General features: G+C 33.2%; 1 protein-coding gene across 1 annotated transcript in view; it reads right to left on the reverse strand.

Annotated features, from left to right (window-relative positions):
* Positions 1 to 14,085, reverse strand: part of LOC128988448 (kinesin-like protein unc-104) — a 59,365-nt gene extending 45,280 nt beyond the window's left edge. Inside the window, exons 1-2 of the mRNA XM_054409739.1 lie at positions 13,934 to 14,085; positions 3,346 to 3,460 (exon numbers count right to left, since the gene is read on the reverse strand). Of these exons, the coding sequence (XP_054265714.1) occupies positions 3,346 to 3,445 (100 nt within the window). The 5' untranslated portion in view covers positions 3,446 to 3,460; positions 13,934 to 14,085. The remainder of the gene's footprint in view (positions 1 to 3,345; positions 3,461 to 13,933) is intronic.
* Between the last annotated feature and the right edge of the window lie 5,244 nt (positions 14,086 to 19,329).

The raw sequence follows: 19,329 nt of genomic DNA on the forward strand, positions 1-19,329 counted from the left end.
AAAATAACAAAGTAACAATAACTTTTGAACCGTAATTTTCACGGAAATGGGTTTTGTACCATTTTGTTCAGAATTTGATGGACTATAAATCTTTATTGGTCATTAAATAACATATGTTACAATAGACCTCGTTAACAAAAAAAGGGCCATAGATTCTAGATAGTAGGCTATAACATGGAATCTTCACTAAACTTAAATATAACAAAGACAACAAGAAAATAAAGCTAAAATCATTTGAAAAACACAGAACTATATATATGAAACAAAAGTGAGGTACTTAAACAAGTGTTTGAAAGACTAGGTAACAGTTGACTAGGGACTAAGTAAGAACTAGATAACAATTTTACCATTACAATTGTATTCTGCAAAAAATTCATCTAAACTGTAAAAGGGGTGGTCAGCAAGCCAAACCATCAACTTTTGTTTTAGCCGAGTACAAGGAATGTCAAGTATTTCACTTGCAAAACAATTTACTATTTTTACTGATATACTATATATAAATAAATAATATAACATACTAATTATTTATGAAAATCTTTCAGGCCATTTTTGAGAAAATCTGATTTTCCCGTTATTTTATGGGAAAATCTCCATAAAAAATTAAAAACGCCTGGAGATACCATGGATTAGTACCTAAATACCAAATTTCATCAAAATCGGACTACAGGTGTTGTCTGTAACTCTGTACACATCCACACACACACACATGAACACACAGACATCACTACGAAAATCACTTTTTTGGGTTCAGGGGAACCTAAAACGGATATATCCACTCAAAATTCAAACTCGAAAATGTTGACAAAAAAGAAATACTTTCTCCATACTATGGTATAGCCCCCTATAGGTAAGTAAAAACTGCCTTTTTCAACATAACAACTAATAAATAACTTACAACCTAATTACCTACGTTGAAATGTCACAGTAGAACTGATAATGACAAAAACAAAGGAAATGTTCAATTTATGGCAGACTAAACCGTCCTTAAAGTTCTGGAACTGTGAAGTTTTATTGTATACAAACCGGTTTATTAAAAAGTTCCAATAAAACTCAAAGTTAAACTGAATATTAAACATTTGAATGTGAAAGTCCTCCAAAAATATAAATAAAACTTAATGACCAAACCAGAAAAAAGTAGACTTCCACAGAAGTTTTTAGAGAAGAAATCCTTATGATTTTTTACTCTAAACCCGAACCGTTTTAATACATTATCTCAGGCTAAGCCTAGATGGTCATAAAATTATCATAAAGTTAAACGCAAAGGAGAACATATGTGATCTTCTTATAGTCAAAATATATTAATTATTTTGTGATTGGTGGGATTTGAGCCTGTGACCTCAGGACCAAAGCCTAGCCCGGTCCATTTAGTCAAATGGTCCAGATCTAACAAAAATAAAAACACTTTTGTATTGAGCCATCTTGGTTTTGTTTTACTTTGTTTTCATTTTTTATTAGTTTTTCCGTGTCATTTAGATTCTTGATAAATCAAATAAATGATCAATAAATAAATACTGTAAATGATAGATCCTTCGATGACGTGTTCCTGATCAATCTTTGTTTGTTACCGCTCAATCGACTGCTTTTTCTATTCAATATACTCAAATAACTTATTAAAAATTCAAACTGTTTTTAGACTTCAACAGAATCACTTACGATATCTAGGTTAAAAACCTCATAAAATTACAAATCAACAAACCGATGTCCAAAGAAAAAACAAGTTAAAGCCTCAAGTTCGACCTAAACCAAAATTTTCGGTAGATTCTTAAATTCTCATGTGATCTGCAAAGTGACAAAAGAGCTGTCTGAAGATGCATGGACGTAAGAGGCAGAGAAAACAAAAGCGACACAATATCTTAAGAGGTTCAATAGCTGTAGTGTTGGTAGTGCACGGTAGTGGAGGGGGAGGGGGGAGAGAGGCATGCTTCAACGGGTGGCAAGAGGCAAGTTTTGATCAATACAAAGCTACCTTCACCTCAGCTGTGCACTTAGACAACGAGTCTTCCATATGTTGCTCTTTGGAGGATTTGATTCCCAATTTATCGTTCTCGCTCCGTTTACTAACTCATTGACAGTTTTGTTGCAGCTGTTCTTGTTTATTTTTCCTATCCACTCTTATATCTTAGAAATCCACGTAGGAGATTTCTTTTTATAACAAAATTTTGGAAGGGTTTGATTTTAAATTTATTCTAAATCATTCACTCATCCATTCTAACATCTTAAAAAACATCATAAAAAATATCTTTTAGGTTTTTTATATTTTTTTAGTTTTCAGTTGATTAACAGTTTTCTATTGCAAGGTAAATTGTACAGTAGTGCAGCAAGTTATTAATGGAACAAAAATTAATGTGTCTGCTATATACTTGGTTTTGGAGGGTTTATTTATTAATTTATTTTTTCTTACTCCGTTTAGTAACTCATTGACAGTTTTTTTGTGTTGCAGTTGTTCTGGTTTATTTTCTTATCTTCCATCTTGTAAAACCCCTTATAAGATTATATTAAGGTTTTTACAATTTTTTGGGCGTTGATTTAAGATTTTCTAACGCATAGTTAAAAAGACCTATACAGTATACCTGTGTAACGAATTACATATTCCAATGGAATTCATTGAGTTGCAAGATTATACATTTTATCTTGAATACATTACTGCCAACTTTTACTTGAATGAGAGAGAGAATCGTGGGTATTGAGGCCATTGACAGTGAGAAGCACTTAAGCTTTTACCCGAGACTGCATTTGCCGTGTTAGTGGCCGTCAGTGGAATATACTCAACTTGTGTTTTCCAATGATAAAAGGTTTATATATACCCAAATTCATTCTCATAATTTTATGTGGTGAATATAACTGTATTTTATATGTTGTAACTAAAAAAAACTATATACAAATACAATTTTATATATAATAGCATATTTCATAACTGGAGACTATTTTCCAGCAGAGTTTGAGTATCATCTCTTAGCAAAATTAGCGAGGGTTGAAAAGAATTTGATCTCTTGTGATGAACTATATTTTTTGTCAAATTACAACATTATTTAGTTAACAAACTGGGGCCCGGTTTCTCGATAATGGTTTGAACTTTAGAAACAATTTAACTGCTAGTTTAACTGGCTCATCGGTTTCTCCGTTGCTCTTTGGAAGTTTAACTTTGGGCAAAAGTAAAATAAAAATAAAATTAAATTAAAATAAAGTCTAAAAAAAAATTCCAATTTGTTTTCAATTTTGGTAATGCAAATAAACCAAAGTTGTTTAGTAAGTGATTCAACAATTTCATCAAAAATAAAGAAAATAGAGAAGTTTGTACATTACATATATTTGGTCTAGTTTTATTTATTCAATAATCTAACTTACTGGTAGTGTAGCCATTCATTTCAATGATGCATTTGCTCTCCCTGGACACCTCCCTGTTGTTGAAGGGACGAACCCTCACAGCTACCTTGACCGACGACATCTTGTGTGGTTAGTTCTGAAACACAAAAACACAAAAGTTGAAAAATGAAACCTGAAAAAAGCCTTTAAAATTGAGACTGGTAAAATTAACTTTTGTAGAAGAAAACCTTTTTTAGATGATAATTCAAAAAATTACAACCAAGCAACAACTTGTTAACAATATTGTTTTATTAACAATCACTACAAAAGCATACAAAAAGTAATAAGTACAGAGGCATCAGGTGGGCATCATGTCAACTGCGGTTTGAGCGCTGATATTTCTCAGGATTGCAAAAGGTAGCAGTACTGTAGTTAGTAACCTTTAACCCTATCTCACTATCCTATGAGATTCCTCATTCAGATACATACAAACAAACTTAGATGTACAGTAAAACCCGTTATAACCACACCCCCTTGTATGGGTCGAGATGGCTCTGTAGACGGTCGAGTACCGTGTTCTTGCTGTTGAACAGATTTTTCAGAAAAAGTGAATCTTTTGTTACGGTGTAATGGTACATGTTTCGACAACATTTTGGCGTAGCCAGTAACGGACTGGTTCCTGATTGCAGATCAATATCACTGCATTTCGGACAGCAGGATCCGTCATTGGTGGTAAATCTACTCGTTTTCCACGAACGGCAGTTCATAAAAAACATAGAGACTGTTAGAGCGTCAGTGTTTCTAAGTCCGCTACGTTTTTTATGGTTGTTTTTTCTAATTTAATTTTTTTATATATTTATGGTTTGATTGACATAGCCTACTTAGCACCTTTGTAACTTACAAGGTTATTTTTTTAATGGAATATTTGAAAGTGTTCAAAAAAGTAAGTTGGTAAAATTTATGTGTAAAATCATTGCGTTATATTCATTTCAAATCCAACCATCTTTTTTGCACCACCCTGTAGTAAATAGAAAAATTATAATGTGTAATTTTAACATGTAACGCAAGTGCAAACTGCCTTTGCTGCACTCCAGAAACTTTCCACACTCGCCTACGGCTCGAGTGTAATAATTTCTCTCATGTGCAGCAAAGTGCCACTTCGCCCACTAGTTACACAAATAACTATTGTATGATAACAGACTGTATTATTTATTACTTTATCATGTTTCATAATGGAACTTGATGGAACAAAATTTGATACTTGTATGAAAATCCCTGTCATTATGAGCTCAGAAATAGTTATGATGCGATGCAGGGGCGGAGTTGGAGGTTATTTGTCCGGGGATTCTTGAATTTTCTGCCAAGATCTTACTGGAGGAGTCAGAGGGTATGAGATAATCCCGTTTAGAGGGTGGTATGGGACCCAGAAAATTGATATTTCAGTGATTGAGAATGCTAGTTTCAGCCATTTTTGTATATAAAATTTAATGATGAAGCTTCTTGTATTTTGGCAAACTCAAAATATTTTTATGGTTTTTATCAAAGAACAATGGAAATACATTTGAAGCAGTATCTCAGAAAGCGAGTAAATAGTAAAATAATTATGTTATTCATAGTATTAATTCTTTGTATTGATCATGCTTTTGACAACACTATCGTTGGTAAGGCTTGTACTAAACAAGTATAGCTTTGGCAAATTTATTTAATAAGGGAAAACATAACTTCAAAAAGAATTTTTCATTAACCAGGAAAGTTAATTAGGTACTTCTTTTACAAAGTGATTGAGTAAGCAAAAGTAGATGAAGCAGAACGTTTTAGGATCTTTCATTAACCTGAATAGATGAGAATTTCTCCATGAGTAAGTATTAACTTCAACTCCTATCTCCCAGTAGAGTAATATAAAAATTTAAAAAGTTTCACTCAAAATATGGTTTTAACAATTGTTTAACATAATTTTATTGCATAGCGTAACATTGATTTTTTTTACCACCAACAATGTTTAACTCTGTAATTTTCTTACAAAAGAGGGGGAAGTAAATCTAGTTTAATAAAAAAATTAGTTTCACGTTAGTGCTTGAATTTGTAATGTAATCTGACTTTAACCAATTTTAAATTTAAAAAAAAAATCAGAAAATATAAATTTTTTTCAACACAACAAATGTGGATCAGTGGCTGAAAACCCTTAATCTGGCAAATTGGGCTCTAACTGGAAGCCTTACAATGTCAGGTATTTGACCTCCACCTCAGAGTTAGCCTGTTACAAATAATTTGTGGGAGGTTAAAGTTGGACAAATAGAGGTTAGAGTAACACAAGATTTATATTTTATTAGATTCAAGGTTTTATTGTTGAGGGACTATAAACCAATTTTAAGACATACAATTTAACATTTTTATAATCTAAGGCTTACCTTACAATCCAATTGATTTATTGTGGAGACCTAGCCGTCAGTCCTAGGCTAAGCTAAACTTTTTGTTTTACATCTCTTACTTGAGATATTGTCGGTTGGATAGAATTTTAACGAATACAAACACTGAATATACATATATATTTATAAATACATAGTGGAGAACTGCATGGTCATGATCTTTTCAATCCTAACTGTAGCATTAGGTGTTTAATGGTATTTTATTGTAAAATGTTATATTTATTTTTTATTTATTGAACAATAAAATAACATCAAACTTTTAATCGCAAAAATACATAACTATATGGAGTGATAGCAACCATGCTAGAAGTTGAAGTTAGTAAAGTCATCCTAATCACGGTTCAACTTTGGAGGTCAGGATTGAAAAGATCATGGCCATGCATCTAAGTTCTCCACTATGTCTGTAAATATTTATGTATATTCAGTGTCTGTATTTGTAAACATTCTATCCAACCAACAATATCTCAAGTTAGAGATGAAAAACAAAAAGTTTAGTTTAGCCTAGGACTGACGATGACGCTCTGGCGTTGAAAACTAGGTCTCCACAAAAAATACATTGGATCGTACTTAAGGTAAGCCTTAGATTATAGCAATGTTTAATAATGATCCAGAAGCTATTTCTCCAAATACAATTGAAATAAGTAAACTGTCCTAGATGGAGGACACAAAAGGAAGCTTCAGAGGTGGAACAGGGAAAAGAGGTAACTCTTGGAAACCTTGTCTCATTGATACAGAAATAAGAACGATTGAGTGCAGTAACCAGGTATCTGATCTGCATAGTTGAGAGAAAAGGGGAAGACGAAAGGCTAAGATGATAACTAATGGTGTAAACTTATAGCACCGACACCACAGGGTGGAATTTAGGAAGAGCTCCCATCCTAATAAAAATACCAAAGGTAACTTATTACCAGAGTGGTGCAGGAGAAAAAAATATAAAAATCACAAATTTCAGATGTAAAATTGCATCTAATAGAAACAAAAACTAGCGTGTTAGTACTTACTTGTACATTAACAGCATAGACAGAGAAAAAAAAGTTAGTAAACTGTAATTACCCCCTGTAAAATGACTCCTTAGAAATGTCACATTTATTCCCTATTTAAATAACATTAGTTTAACGAGTACTTAGGTTTGCTGCAACAGGGAGGGTAAAAAGGTGTTTTTTTTTTAATGTGAATAGTTTGGTATGAAATGAATGCATTTTCCAAATCTGATCAAAATATGTTCATAAACAAGCAAACTAAAACAGTTTACTTATTCCCCATAAGAATAACATGGGAATTTTAAATTGACTGATTTTTGGAATTTTCTCCGTAACCATTAGGTGCATAATAATGCTTCAATATACTAAATTATTTGTTTTTTTATGCTCTACAAAATGGTTTGAAAATGAAATGGGTTGCTCGACCAGTGGTTGTGATCTTTTGCCTTCCCTCTACCTCGAACTCTCCTAAATGGCCACACACACATATATATATACAGTATATGAATTTGAACGAATGGTGTTTTTGGTCTCTAGGGACCTCAAAACAAAAAAGTTAATCGGTCCCGGGTCCAGGTATTACCATGAGTACTACGGTAATAGCTTATTCCCTATATGGGAAATTCGCTAAAAACTTCAACAAAACTTATGACGGCTAGCCTGGCCATACTATGGGACAGAATGACTGGTTGGTACCAAATGAAAGATATTTTCCTGTTGATGTGCAGAATCCCTTTATAAATTAAATAGGCTAAAAAATAAGTGCAAAAAATGAATTTGAAATTAAAAAAAAATTAATATGGGCATTATGGGTTTCTATGATGGTAACAAAATATAAACAGAAAACCCAAACAAATTCCAATCACATGGTTTATTTACAGTGAATTTTTTCAAGTATATAATTAATTGGAAATGAAACTGTTAAAAAAATATGTCGTTGCTCAAACCAATCCATTATTGGGAACGTTTATTAGAATTATCTATAATATTAAAACGTAACAGGGTTTTTTTATTTCACAATTCTGAATCAACCACTTGACGGATTTTCATGATTTTTGTGTTGAAAGAAAGATAATTTTGAGAACTAGGGAATTTCGAAGCCATAATTTTAGTTTAGGGTTTCAGTTTTTTAGAAAATAAGTTTAAAATTTTAAAAAGTCTAGCGGCCGACGCTAACATTTTACACTAGCTTTTGGTATAATACACGAATACTAGAAAAATACCGGAATGGATCATAAACATAAACAAATGACGTTGTTGGCCCGAATCCTATACTAACAGCATTGAACATATGTTTTGGCATTACCATTTAAGCAATGTTAAATAATGTTTAATACCATTTGCTTAACGTAACAGCTGTAAACTTTAAGCATGGTGGACACAATTTAGCATTTGGATAATAATGACATGCATAGGGTTGAGTTATTTATACTATGTGTAATGCTATACTCATTGATACGTTCATTTATTTGGTAAGAGGATGACAGACTATTTAAATATACATGGTAAAATGCTAGATGTTCTAATTTATTTTTTAGAGCAGTCTTTAAAATTTTAAGTTTGTTTTAGTGCAATATAATGTGTTTTAACTAACAGCTGGTTGAATATAAAAATATTCTGTAGTACTCTTAGGTTAGTTTATTATTCTGTGATTTTGCCATTGATTATAGGAAATGAGAAAGATTATATAACCACTGTTGTATACAAATTGAGGCTCTGCCCCCGAGTCTTCAAAGGAAATGTTATACAAATTATTTTTCTGTTCGACTTTTTGAGGAAAGAATAGGAAAATAACAATGTTTACATTTTTTAATTCATCTTGGCAGCTTTTTGTTTACAATAAATGTTTAAACAACCTAACCGCTTAAACTTTGCTTGGATTAGAAATGGAAATATTGAGATGATTTCAGTTTTATTTGAAAACCTACTCAATTCCCGTACGTAGGACGGGCCAACAGTTCGTATGTCTGAATATTGTTTTGATAAAAAAAAAACAGCCTGACAAAAACGTTTTAGATATTTTTGAATGGGTTGAATACCCAGTAAATATTTACCTTGAAAAACACAAACTGTATGGACAAACAATAGAAGGAAATCAAATTCAATGCCTGTTTTGTATTAAAAAGCCACTGCATTTTTTGTTGAAGTTATCCTTATACAACAATAAAAAAATCATTCTAACTAATTCTTCAAAATATAGTCTGACTAGACTACTTGGGTGTATTGGTTTATTGTAAATATTAATTGTTAATTACTCTTGAGTTCTTGAGTTAGTCCACAGTGTAAATTACGTACATCAGTTGTACAATGGTTAAACACATAAGTTATTTTAGACGAGTCGATTTAGCCCAAAAAATCCTCCAAGATAGAACAAATTCCAACAAATGGTTTTTCGATGGTTTTTGTTAGTAATAGGTGTAGAAAGTGCCAGGAAGAAAGTCTACCAAAATCGGACAACCGGAAGTCGGGTTTTTCCAAGATGGCCGCCGTGAAGCCCTCAAATCGACAAGATGACTGCAAATTCGTCGATTCATAGTTCAGGATTGGCCGATTTCCATGAAAATTGGCAATTACATGTAGAACTATATTTACAACCTTAAATATGAAAACTAGGCAGACAAAGTAACCCAAAGATGAATTTTCAGGGTATTATGTGCTAAAAAATCAGATTTTCTTACCTCAAATATATGTTTTTCTAATATTTTGTACAAAGTTTGTTATAATTTCAAATTTATTTTTTCACCATTAGATTCAACACAAAAAACCTAACAATTTAGTATTTTAAATCTTTGTTCTGCTTCAATTTGTTACAGAGATATTGAAAGTAATAACTTTAGTATGTTTTCTTGCCGAGATAGCTCAATGTTAATCTTATGGAGAATAAGCATAAATATTAATATTATTTTTCATTAAACCTATATAGATAAGAATTTTTGTTCTGCTTCATATTATCTGTTTTAATATTTTTTTACTAAAAATTCCTTTTTTGGCAGTTACCATTGCAGCAAACCTACGTATTCGGTTCCTCAGTTTTAATCATAAAGAGAATAAGCAAAAATCAATTTTTTTTTGTCCGAGAAGTATAGAATATAACCTTAAAAACAATACAAGAACACGTTTAATGGTTTTATGTTGTAGTTTTGGGTGTGCAGAGTCGGATTTTCCCAACATTGGACAAACTTTGAAAAAAGATACCATTAGTATTTTCTATGCACAATTTTCTAAATATTGACTTGGGACCAACATCGATATTTATTGGGTGGTCAGTACTTTATTTCGATGGGAAACGTATTTTGACCGCCATTTTGGATCCACCTTATTGGATATAATTTTTTGTTGTTGTAACGACAGTGTTGTGACACATTATTACTATATATACTAGATTTTCACGCATATTCCATGGCCGAAACCCGTTTTTAAATACATTTTTTTGTTTTAAACGAACTTTGAATTTTTTTTACGATTATTTTCCTCACCTTCAGTTAGTAGTTCATTCTTAAATAATTAATGATGTAAGGGCTTTCATTTGAGCTATTGATCATTAAAATTGGACCAGTTAGAAACGAGATACCAATCCCAACAAAATATTAATTTAACTTTTTATAAATAAGTTTTTATTAAATGATTTATATCTCGAGTTTTTAATACGTCACCAAGTTCTTTCTGGTGTATCCCCAATATATCCCCAATTCTAATAACTCCCAATAAATAATCCATAACTACAGTAAAAGTCAATACTTTGATGAATCTTTTAAGATTATAAAGAGTATTGGGTGTTATTTTTCGATTTGGGGGTATATGTCTTAAACTAAAGACAAATCTCGAAAAAAAAATTATTGTTAAATAAGACAGACCCATATTAAATCAGTCACATTTTATTTAGTGATTAAAAAAATTAACCCAAACATTTACTGATTAATATGAAACCAGAAAGAACTTGGTGGTGTATTAAGAACCCGAGATATAAATATTTTAATAAAAATGTATTTCTAAAAAGTGAAATTTAATATTTGGTTGGGTTGGTAACTAGTCTCTAACTCGTCGGATTTTAATGATCAATAGCTCAAATGAAAGCCCTTACATTACTAAATGTTTACGGCTAGAACGAACTGCAAGCGTTAATATGAACTGGAGATATAAGAAAAAATAATCTTAAAAAATGTCCAAAATACGAAACGTCCTTAAGAAATGTATGCAGGAGAATTTTCGTTTGAATATATCTTTAAAACGAAAAAAAAGATATTTAAAAACTCATTTTGGCAATGGAATGGGCGTGAGAATCTAGTTTAAAATAATGTGTCACAACATTGCCATTATATTAAACAAATTATTTATATCCAATATGGCCGATCCAATATGACGGTCAAAAACACGTTCCCTATTGAAATGACACTGTCGTTAAATTTTAATAAAAAAATATTTATATCAGATAGGGGGATCCAAAATGACGGCCGAAAACACATTCCCTATCGAAATGAAGAAATGACCACCCAATAAATATTGGTGGTGGTCTGAAGTCAATATCAATGCAAATGCATGTGGATTTTTTTAAATTTTTCCAATGTTGAGAAAATCCGTCATATTAAATCTTGATTCTAGGGGTTTTCCAGTAGACCGATTTTTGGCAATTTTTACTACTATATGTTACTCTGCATACCCAACACTACAACATAAAACCATAAAACGTTTTCTTGAAATTTTTTTAGGTAATATTCTATACTTATCGGACTAATAAAAAAATTGATTTTTGCTTATTCTCTTTATGATTAAAACTGAGGAACCGAATACGTAGGTTTGCTGCAATGGTAACTGCCAAAAAAGGAATTTTTAGTAAAAAAATATTAAAACAGATAATATGAAGCAGAACAAAAATTCTTATCTATATAGGTTTAATGAAAAATAATATTAATATTTATGCTTATTCTCCATAAGATTAACATTGAGCTATCTCGGCAAGAAAACATACTAAAGTTATTACTTTCAATATCTCTGTAACAAATTGAAGCAGAACAAAGATTTAATATACTAAATTGTTAGGTTTTTTGTGTTAAATCTAATGGTGAAAAAATAAATTTGAAATTATAACAAACTTTGTACAAAATATTAGAAAAACATATATTTGAGGTAAAAAATATCTTATTTTTTAGCACATAATACCCTGAAAATTCATCTTTGGGTTACTTTGTCTGCCTAGTTTTCATATTTAAGGTTGTAAATATATTCTACATTTGTTTGCCAATTTTCGTGGAAATCGGCCAATCCTGGAACTATGAATCGACGAATTTGCAGTCATCTTGCCGATTTGAGGGCCTCACGGCGGCCATCTTGGAAAACCCCGACTTCCGGTTGTCTGATTTTGGTAGACTTTTTTCCTGGTACTTTCTACACCTATTACTTCCAAAAACCGTCGAAAAACCATTTGTTGGAATTTGTTCTATCTGAAGTGCCTATATTTACTCGACTATTTACATATTATGTAGGTTACAGTAGAACATCTGTTATAATGTCTAACATAATTATAAAATTTGAAACAATGCAGGTTGTTTGTAACATCATCAACATCAGTTGATCCAAACAATCGGCTAAATTTCCCACAAGGAAGGATATACACTTACGAGTTTTGATTGTGAATTTTTTATTTCATACTCATACTCACGATCATCTTTTTAACAAATTTCCTTATACAGAAGTGGGGAATGATGCAACAACTTAAGTCATTTTGATCTGATTTGAATTAAATTTGTCTTGAAGGTGTAGATCGGGATAAATTTGAATTAAGTTTGCAAACCAGCAAGATCGGCTCATAAGAATGGGAAGGCTTTAAAATAAAAAAAGTTTTATTTTTTATTTTTACCTTCAAACATATGGAAATGCCCAGTTTTCATTGCAGCTATCATATAGAGTTTAATAAAACAAACAATTTTGTAAGTTAAGGTGTGGTTGTAAAAAAACAAAAATAAAACATAACTGTACGTTCAAATTTCTCATATTATTCAAGGAGAAAAAGGAAACTTGTAGATTGCTTATTTATGAATATATTTTGATCTAACTTGGCAAATTTACGTTATTCATTGTAGCCCTATACAATTAAAATTTAGATATGGTAACACTTTTTACCTTCCCGTAGAAGCAAATCTAAGTACTTGTTAAATCTAATGTTATTTAAAAACAGAATAAATATGTTGATTCACGGAAATATTTGAGTAAAAGTCCATTTAGACAAAATGAAATTAGCTTAGTCTGCAAATATTGTATGAAGGTAATTTTTTCAGGTGGGGGTATTTTATGTATTTGGCGAACATAATTAATTTTTTTTAAATAAAAACATGTACTTGGGGAAGATTGAGTTGTTTATGTCTTCTCTTTTGGTAAGACAATTCGTGCTGATTTGCCCTCAGATAGATATGATATGGCACAAGCATTAATAAATTAATAGTAATTTTAATTTATAAAAATCTATTTAACCACAGAGTTAATCTTATACATAAAATAATAAATTACAAACTTTTTTGGCATAGCTAAGTTCAACATACTGTATTGGAAATTCATCACAGATCTTTGTGAAATCTAAGAAAATAAACAAGTCAAACCGGTTATACACGGAAACATTGTAATAAAATAGTTTCACTTTTAAGCTACAGCAAGGATCACTGGGAAAACCAACACCCCAATCACCATCACTTTACTGTAAGTGGGTCAACCCCATAAAGATCTTACGCTGTAAAAAGCTTAAGCTGAAACTAGGCCAATGAAACGTCTGGGTGGCTGATCTGAACTAATGAACTTTCCAACTTTTAGATTGGAAAACTTTGAAAGGCCCAGAGAAATTTATGGATTAAGAAAATGGGGAAATATAAATTTAATATGTATACGTCGCTGAAAAAGTTTGTTTATTAATTTTGTAAATTAAATAATGGATTTTAAGTGTTAATTTTACGGGAATGTCACAATATCAAAAATATTCAGCGCTGTGCAAATTTAGCAACTCAAAATGTAGTTATGATAATTTTACACAGGAGAAAGTCTTCAGTCACAGATGGAGTAAATACAGAATTACTTGATGGTGTTAAAAGTAAATAGCAAATAGACCAAAATAATTTATGAAATGAAAATTTTAGTAGAAAACCCCTCACTACACCACACAAAATTAAATAAACCAGAAAAACTCATCTTATCAAAAAGAACCCAACGATTTCGACAGCTGTATCCAACATGCATACTCACTAGGGATGGAAGTGCAAAAAGCGTCCTGGCAGCGGCAAACAGAACTTGCCGCACTTACTGACGATCAGAAGGCCCACAACCACGACATCACAACAATATCACTTACGAATTTACCGACGTGAGTTTCGCGGATCTGAAGAGTCTTCGTCCTGAAGAAGGACGAACTCGCTCGCGCCTGCGTGCGGGAAAGGTCGCGTACGTAGCCAATGGCGGCGCACGCTCGTCCAATCAATATGGCGGTGACGCAACCCTCCTAAACCAATACTAGACTAGGACAACGTCTTTAATCGATGTGCCGAAAACCGCAAATCGTAGGTGTGACAGCACAATGTCCATTGAGGGGAATTTCCGTGACGGTGGAATGACTTTTGACTGACGAGATTGGCGAAGGGAGAGATAGTTAGGGATGTGGGGGACGAGAGGAGTGTGGGATGTGGGGATAGTTGCACAATAGTTACCATATTAACTGGGTAAAATACGCAGAATTGTGCAATGAAGGTGTATGACATCGATATAGAGCCTAGAACGTGGAATTGACAATTTGTTGATGGTGCTGTAATAGACCAACGTTAAACGCACAAGTATGCACAAGCACAATGATTAGTTAGTTAATTAATTGAACAATATGTATTGGATATTTTGTAAAAGGACATGGGCGGAAGGATGAAGTAGGATAAATAAATGATAATACTGAACTGATAATACTGATAAATGTGCCTCACGAATTAAACGCTGAAACGCTTGATAAATAAACATCACATACAGCGTTGTCCCTTTGAATACATAATATGCTTAAAAGTTCAAAGGGAATCCTAATGGTCAAAGGAACGGGTTGATTATTAGGGCGATATAAATGACGAAGAACAATTGGATAAATAACACGATTCGAGTTCGAACGTATTGCAGCCAGAGTAACAATTTGGAATTTTTCAAAGAATATCCTTGTTAAGCGCATAAAAGCATTGATTAGGGATTAACCGATATAATTAGTAATTGAAATAAAAGTTTGATAAGTGGATATTTTAATCGCTGCATACGTATAAGAACTAAAGACAGTAAATATAAGCAAGGTCTCAATACCAAAGTAAGAGCTAGAACAAACTTTCTTTAAAATCACTTATCACGTTGAAGTAAGTGACATCCCTAAAACGCTTTTAAAGACAACAAAAAGATTCTTCGCGTTTGCTTCCAGAGTTACTCAACCTTGTAGTGTTACGTTGTTGTTATATTTATATCCGGAAACATTTCATAACAACGATCATGGCATATATAAAACAACAATCATATATCAAACGTGAATCATATATTAAAAAGTCAGTGCAACTACATACCACAATTGAATGGTTTAGTATTAGGCATTTTACCCGTTAAAACTAAATAATTTGAAACCCCAATATTTTTTTGAGTGTTATAAGTAGACTAAATAGAACGCGGCAATTTCAGAGCAATGTTTGTTTATCATCCTTAAGGATAATCACCTATCAGGAAGTAGGCCTGTGTCATAGATGACGCAAATTAATAACTAATATTACTAACTACATCTATGTCTTTGTGGGACCTAGGGTAACACGGAATTCTTGTATGCAACCCCTAACTTACAGTGCAATAATTTTGAGAATACAAAAATATATTTCACCTTTCTAACTAACGGGCTTATTAAAGGTTTTAATCATCCAAAAAATAAGCTATGATTGAAGTGTCTGGCCCCAGAGTCCGTCAACTTTGCATCAATCCGGAATTTCAAAACATAACAATGACAAATGACCTATGATAGATAGTTTCCCTATGTGTGAGCATTTAAATAAAAAAGTCAATGTAAGGTTACTAGATGTACGCAAGGATGGCAAATTTAACTGAAAGAGTGGTAATGCAGTAGGCGACATAAACAAGAACTTATTTAACTACAGCATCTGAAACCATCACCATAGTGCACCGGTGACGTATACAAAAACCAATAAAACATTGTTTTACTTGACGCAGACGCTCCAATGACGTCAACAACCACGGCCGCCTTTAACTCCAACAACGCATTTACAATTCGAGACGCTCCAATGACGTCAACAACCACGGCCGCCTTTAACTCCAACAACGCATTTACAATTCGAGACGCTCCAATGACGTCAACAACCACGGCCGCCTTTAACTCCAACAACGCATTTACAATTCGCCGCGGAAGGGATCAACCATTGACTTTGACTATATACCATATACTTAACGGTATATATTGAACCAGCCTTCTAATTTAAACGTTAGAATCCAGCAGTAATAAAACATGAGACAGGAAAAAGCAGCAATAAACACAAGTGTAGGGAATAACCATAAGACGGCTTTGAATGATCTAATCGTGAGAAGGACGGGAACTGACAAAAAGAGTGCACCAATTATGATGTCACTCTTTTCTACTGTCTGGACTGGAATAGCAGCATAAACAGGCAACTGCTTATGCTGCTATTCCATTAAATCCTTCTGTGTCCCAGACGCAGTAAAAGCTGGGAACCCCTGTGAGGTGGTTTATTGGCTTATCCCCCTTCTCCCCGACAACGAGAACGACGACACTTGTTTATCTTTTCCCAGTTTCACGTAAATAGACAGTAATTATTATCTGACATGTCAATGGTGTCGATAAGGTGATTTAGATATATTTTTATGTATGGAAATATAATATTTATAATTTATATTTTTAGGGGGCAAGAAGGGTAATTTTACCATATATAATTTAAAAAATTAATGTCAGATAAGTGCGATGTCTATAACCATCGAGAATTGCTGTGTCTTGCGATTATATTAAAAGCCCCAAAGATAACTAAAGCACCCAGTTCCAAAACATTGGCCATGTGTACTTTTCGCATTGTTGAACTTCTGATTAGAAGGCGATCACTATAATCTTCGAGCAGATACAAACAAAACTGGAATCATTGAGCAAACCGGCATTACGCGTAAGAACCACAGAGCACGAAAAAACTGAGGATTTGATTAGAACATTAAGTCATAGCGTGATATGTTTGCATACCGAGAAAGTAGGTCGAATTAGAATAAAAGAATCATGGTGAAGGTACTATGAAAATCGCCTTTGGAAAATCGGGGGAGAAATATACATTTACTAAATACTTTATATAAAGATCCCCAAGTGCTAGTTAGCAAATAATTTGCCAGTCTATAGTACGATCCAAAGCTTTCGCCAGTGGCGTAAATAACACCCTCGCAACCCCCACAGCGAGTTTCCAAAGACTATACTTGTTAAGCGCATAAAACCATTGATTAGGGATTAACCGATATAATTAGTGCACCCATGTCCGAGTTTCACAGTTCACCGCAATCGCGGAAAAAGGTTTCTTTGTTTCCGTCACCACAGAAGACAATGATGATTTCTTAAGACCGCGGTATAAGTTCGAGATTGGGCCACTATCACAGAAAACTGTGACGAGTTTCCAAGACCGCGGGAGACGTAATCACGTCCACGCGACCGCGAGATAAATTCAAGATGTGGCCACGATGACTGCAGGAGACGGTGAAAAACGTCAGCGAGAGTGGTTTTGGATCTTTCCGACATCACTACTTTTGCCTTATTTTACTATGGTTTTGTGTTTTGTTTAATTCTACTGAACTTTTACTCATTTACGTGTTCTGCTTGGTTATTTTGGTGATGTTTCAGTCCAGAGAGCCGAAACCCCACCGGACTGAGGCTGTTCTATCCTCAAAGCAAAAATTGGCTGTCCCATTTCCTCTTCAGCCTTATCAAAAATACATTTTAGAGAGCCTGACTGATTCTTTTATGTTAGAGATCCTTCCTTCTCCCAAACTCAAACTCATTTAAACATATTTGAGAAATGCAATGCCAAACTCAAGATTGAGCTCTCTAGCACTATTGAGCATTGAAAGAGAACGGGCTCGTGCCATTGACTTGGAAAAGCTAGCAATTCACATTGTTATAACAGAAGAAGATCATTATTTTAATTGCCATAACTCATATCATAACATCATGCTTTTTCTGAATTGTGCAGTTTTTCCAGCCTTATCCTATTACAATGAAATAAACGAATGGGAGGGGGTGCCATCTGCATAGACTGCGGAGGTACGTCGCTCAACGTACTTACGCCACCGGCTTTAGCTGATTAACTATGTCTGATTCATTTGAAAAATACAAATTGAAAAGCTCGTGGTCTTACTTTGACCATGGATTAAACATATTTCCTCAGCTGAAGACAATACTATTGATATATGTTTGTGTCAGGCGTAGGTAAAGTGTGTTTTGATGTGAGACAAGTAGAAGATACTTAACCAGTTTTTAATGATAGTCCTCCAGAACCAAACAGAAGTACACGATTTTATCGAGAGGACGTCATAGAATAGACCATCAATGTATCGAACCTGAGAAAAGTTAAGAGCTTTTTTGATGGTTCTAAACTTGGACCAGCTGTTCCTTACCGTTGGGCTTTAAAAATGGTCCTGACTAATGATACTGCCGATCTTGGTCAGTAACAAAGCTATGTAGGCCTACACATTATTAATATCATTTTGAGATGGGACGCCACCTAGGTATTTAAACCCAAATATGAGTGAGGGATGAGTGTAGACTGTTGTGAGATGGTCATGGTCTGTGTAGCATTGTTACTGACTAAGATCAGCTATTTCATTAGTCGGGATATAGGTACTACCTCTCACCATTCTACACTCATCCTTCACTAATGTTTGGGTTTGAGTACGCACCTAGGTCGCGTCCCCACCTCAATTAATCATTGATAAACAAAATTGATATAAAAAGTGTAATTATCATACATTGAAACATTTACTCTAAAGGATGAGAAACGCTGTCCATACAGTGCACATAAACGTAACCGGGAAAGAACCCCATTAAACGGGCTCCAAACTCAACAAACATATGGAGCTACTTGCAGTGTCAATGGTTTAGATAAAAAATAATAAAAACAACCAATTTACAGCAAACTTTAAATTTTATTTAAAGCTTCGGTTCCGACGGCATAGTTAAAAAATCAATTAATGGAAGTTACAAGAAGTTCATAAATTTCATTGGCTACAGATAATTGAACAGTTCATTTCATTTCATTTATTCATTTCTACGGCAAATGCCATTAAACAATACATATCAAAACAAGATGGTCTGCAAAAATAAATACAAGAATAGCAAATCCAAAAAAATGTTCGTGCAATAAACGTGTAGTCGAAAAATAAATAAAATGTCACAACAGTTTTTCATTACCTAGACAAGTTATTTACTTATTTCAGCAGATGTGGGCAAGGGTGGTAATGGGGGGGGGGGGCAAATGGACGACTTGGAACGTTTCTGAGTCCCTTGATCAATTTGGACAGATGAGAATTTCTTTATAAGTTTCATCTCTGCGAGTTTGACTTACTGTGGAGGAAGTTATGTATGTTAT

This window comes from Macrosteles quadrilineatus, unplaced genomic scaffold, assembly GCF_028750875.1.
Source record: "Macrosteles quadrilineatus isolate MER2022 unplaced genomic scaffold, UCM_ALF_1.0 Scaffold_3__2_contigs__length_128488019, whole genome shotgun sequence".
NCBI lineage: Eukaryota > Metazoa > Arthropoda > Insecta > Hemiptera > Cicadellidae > Macrosteles > Macrosteles quadrilineatus.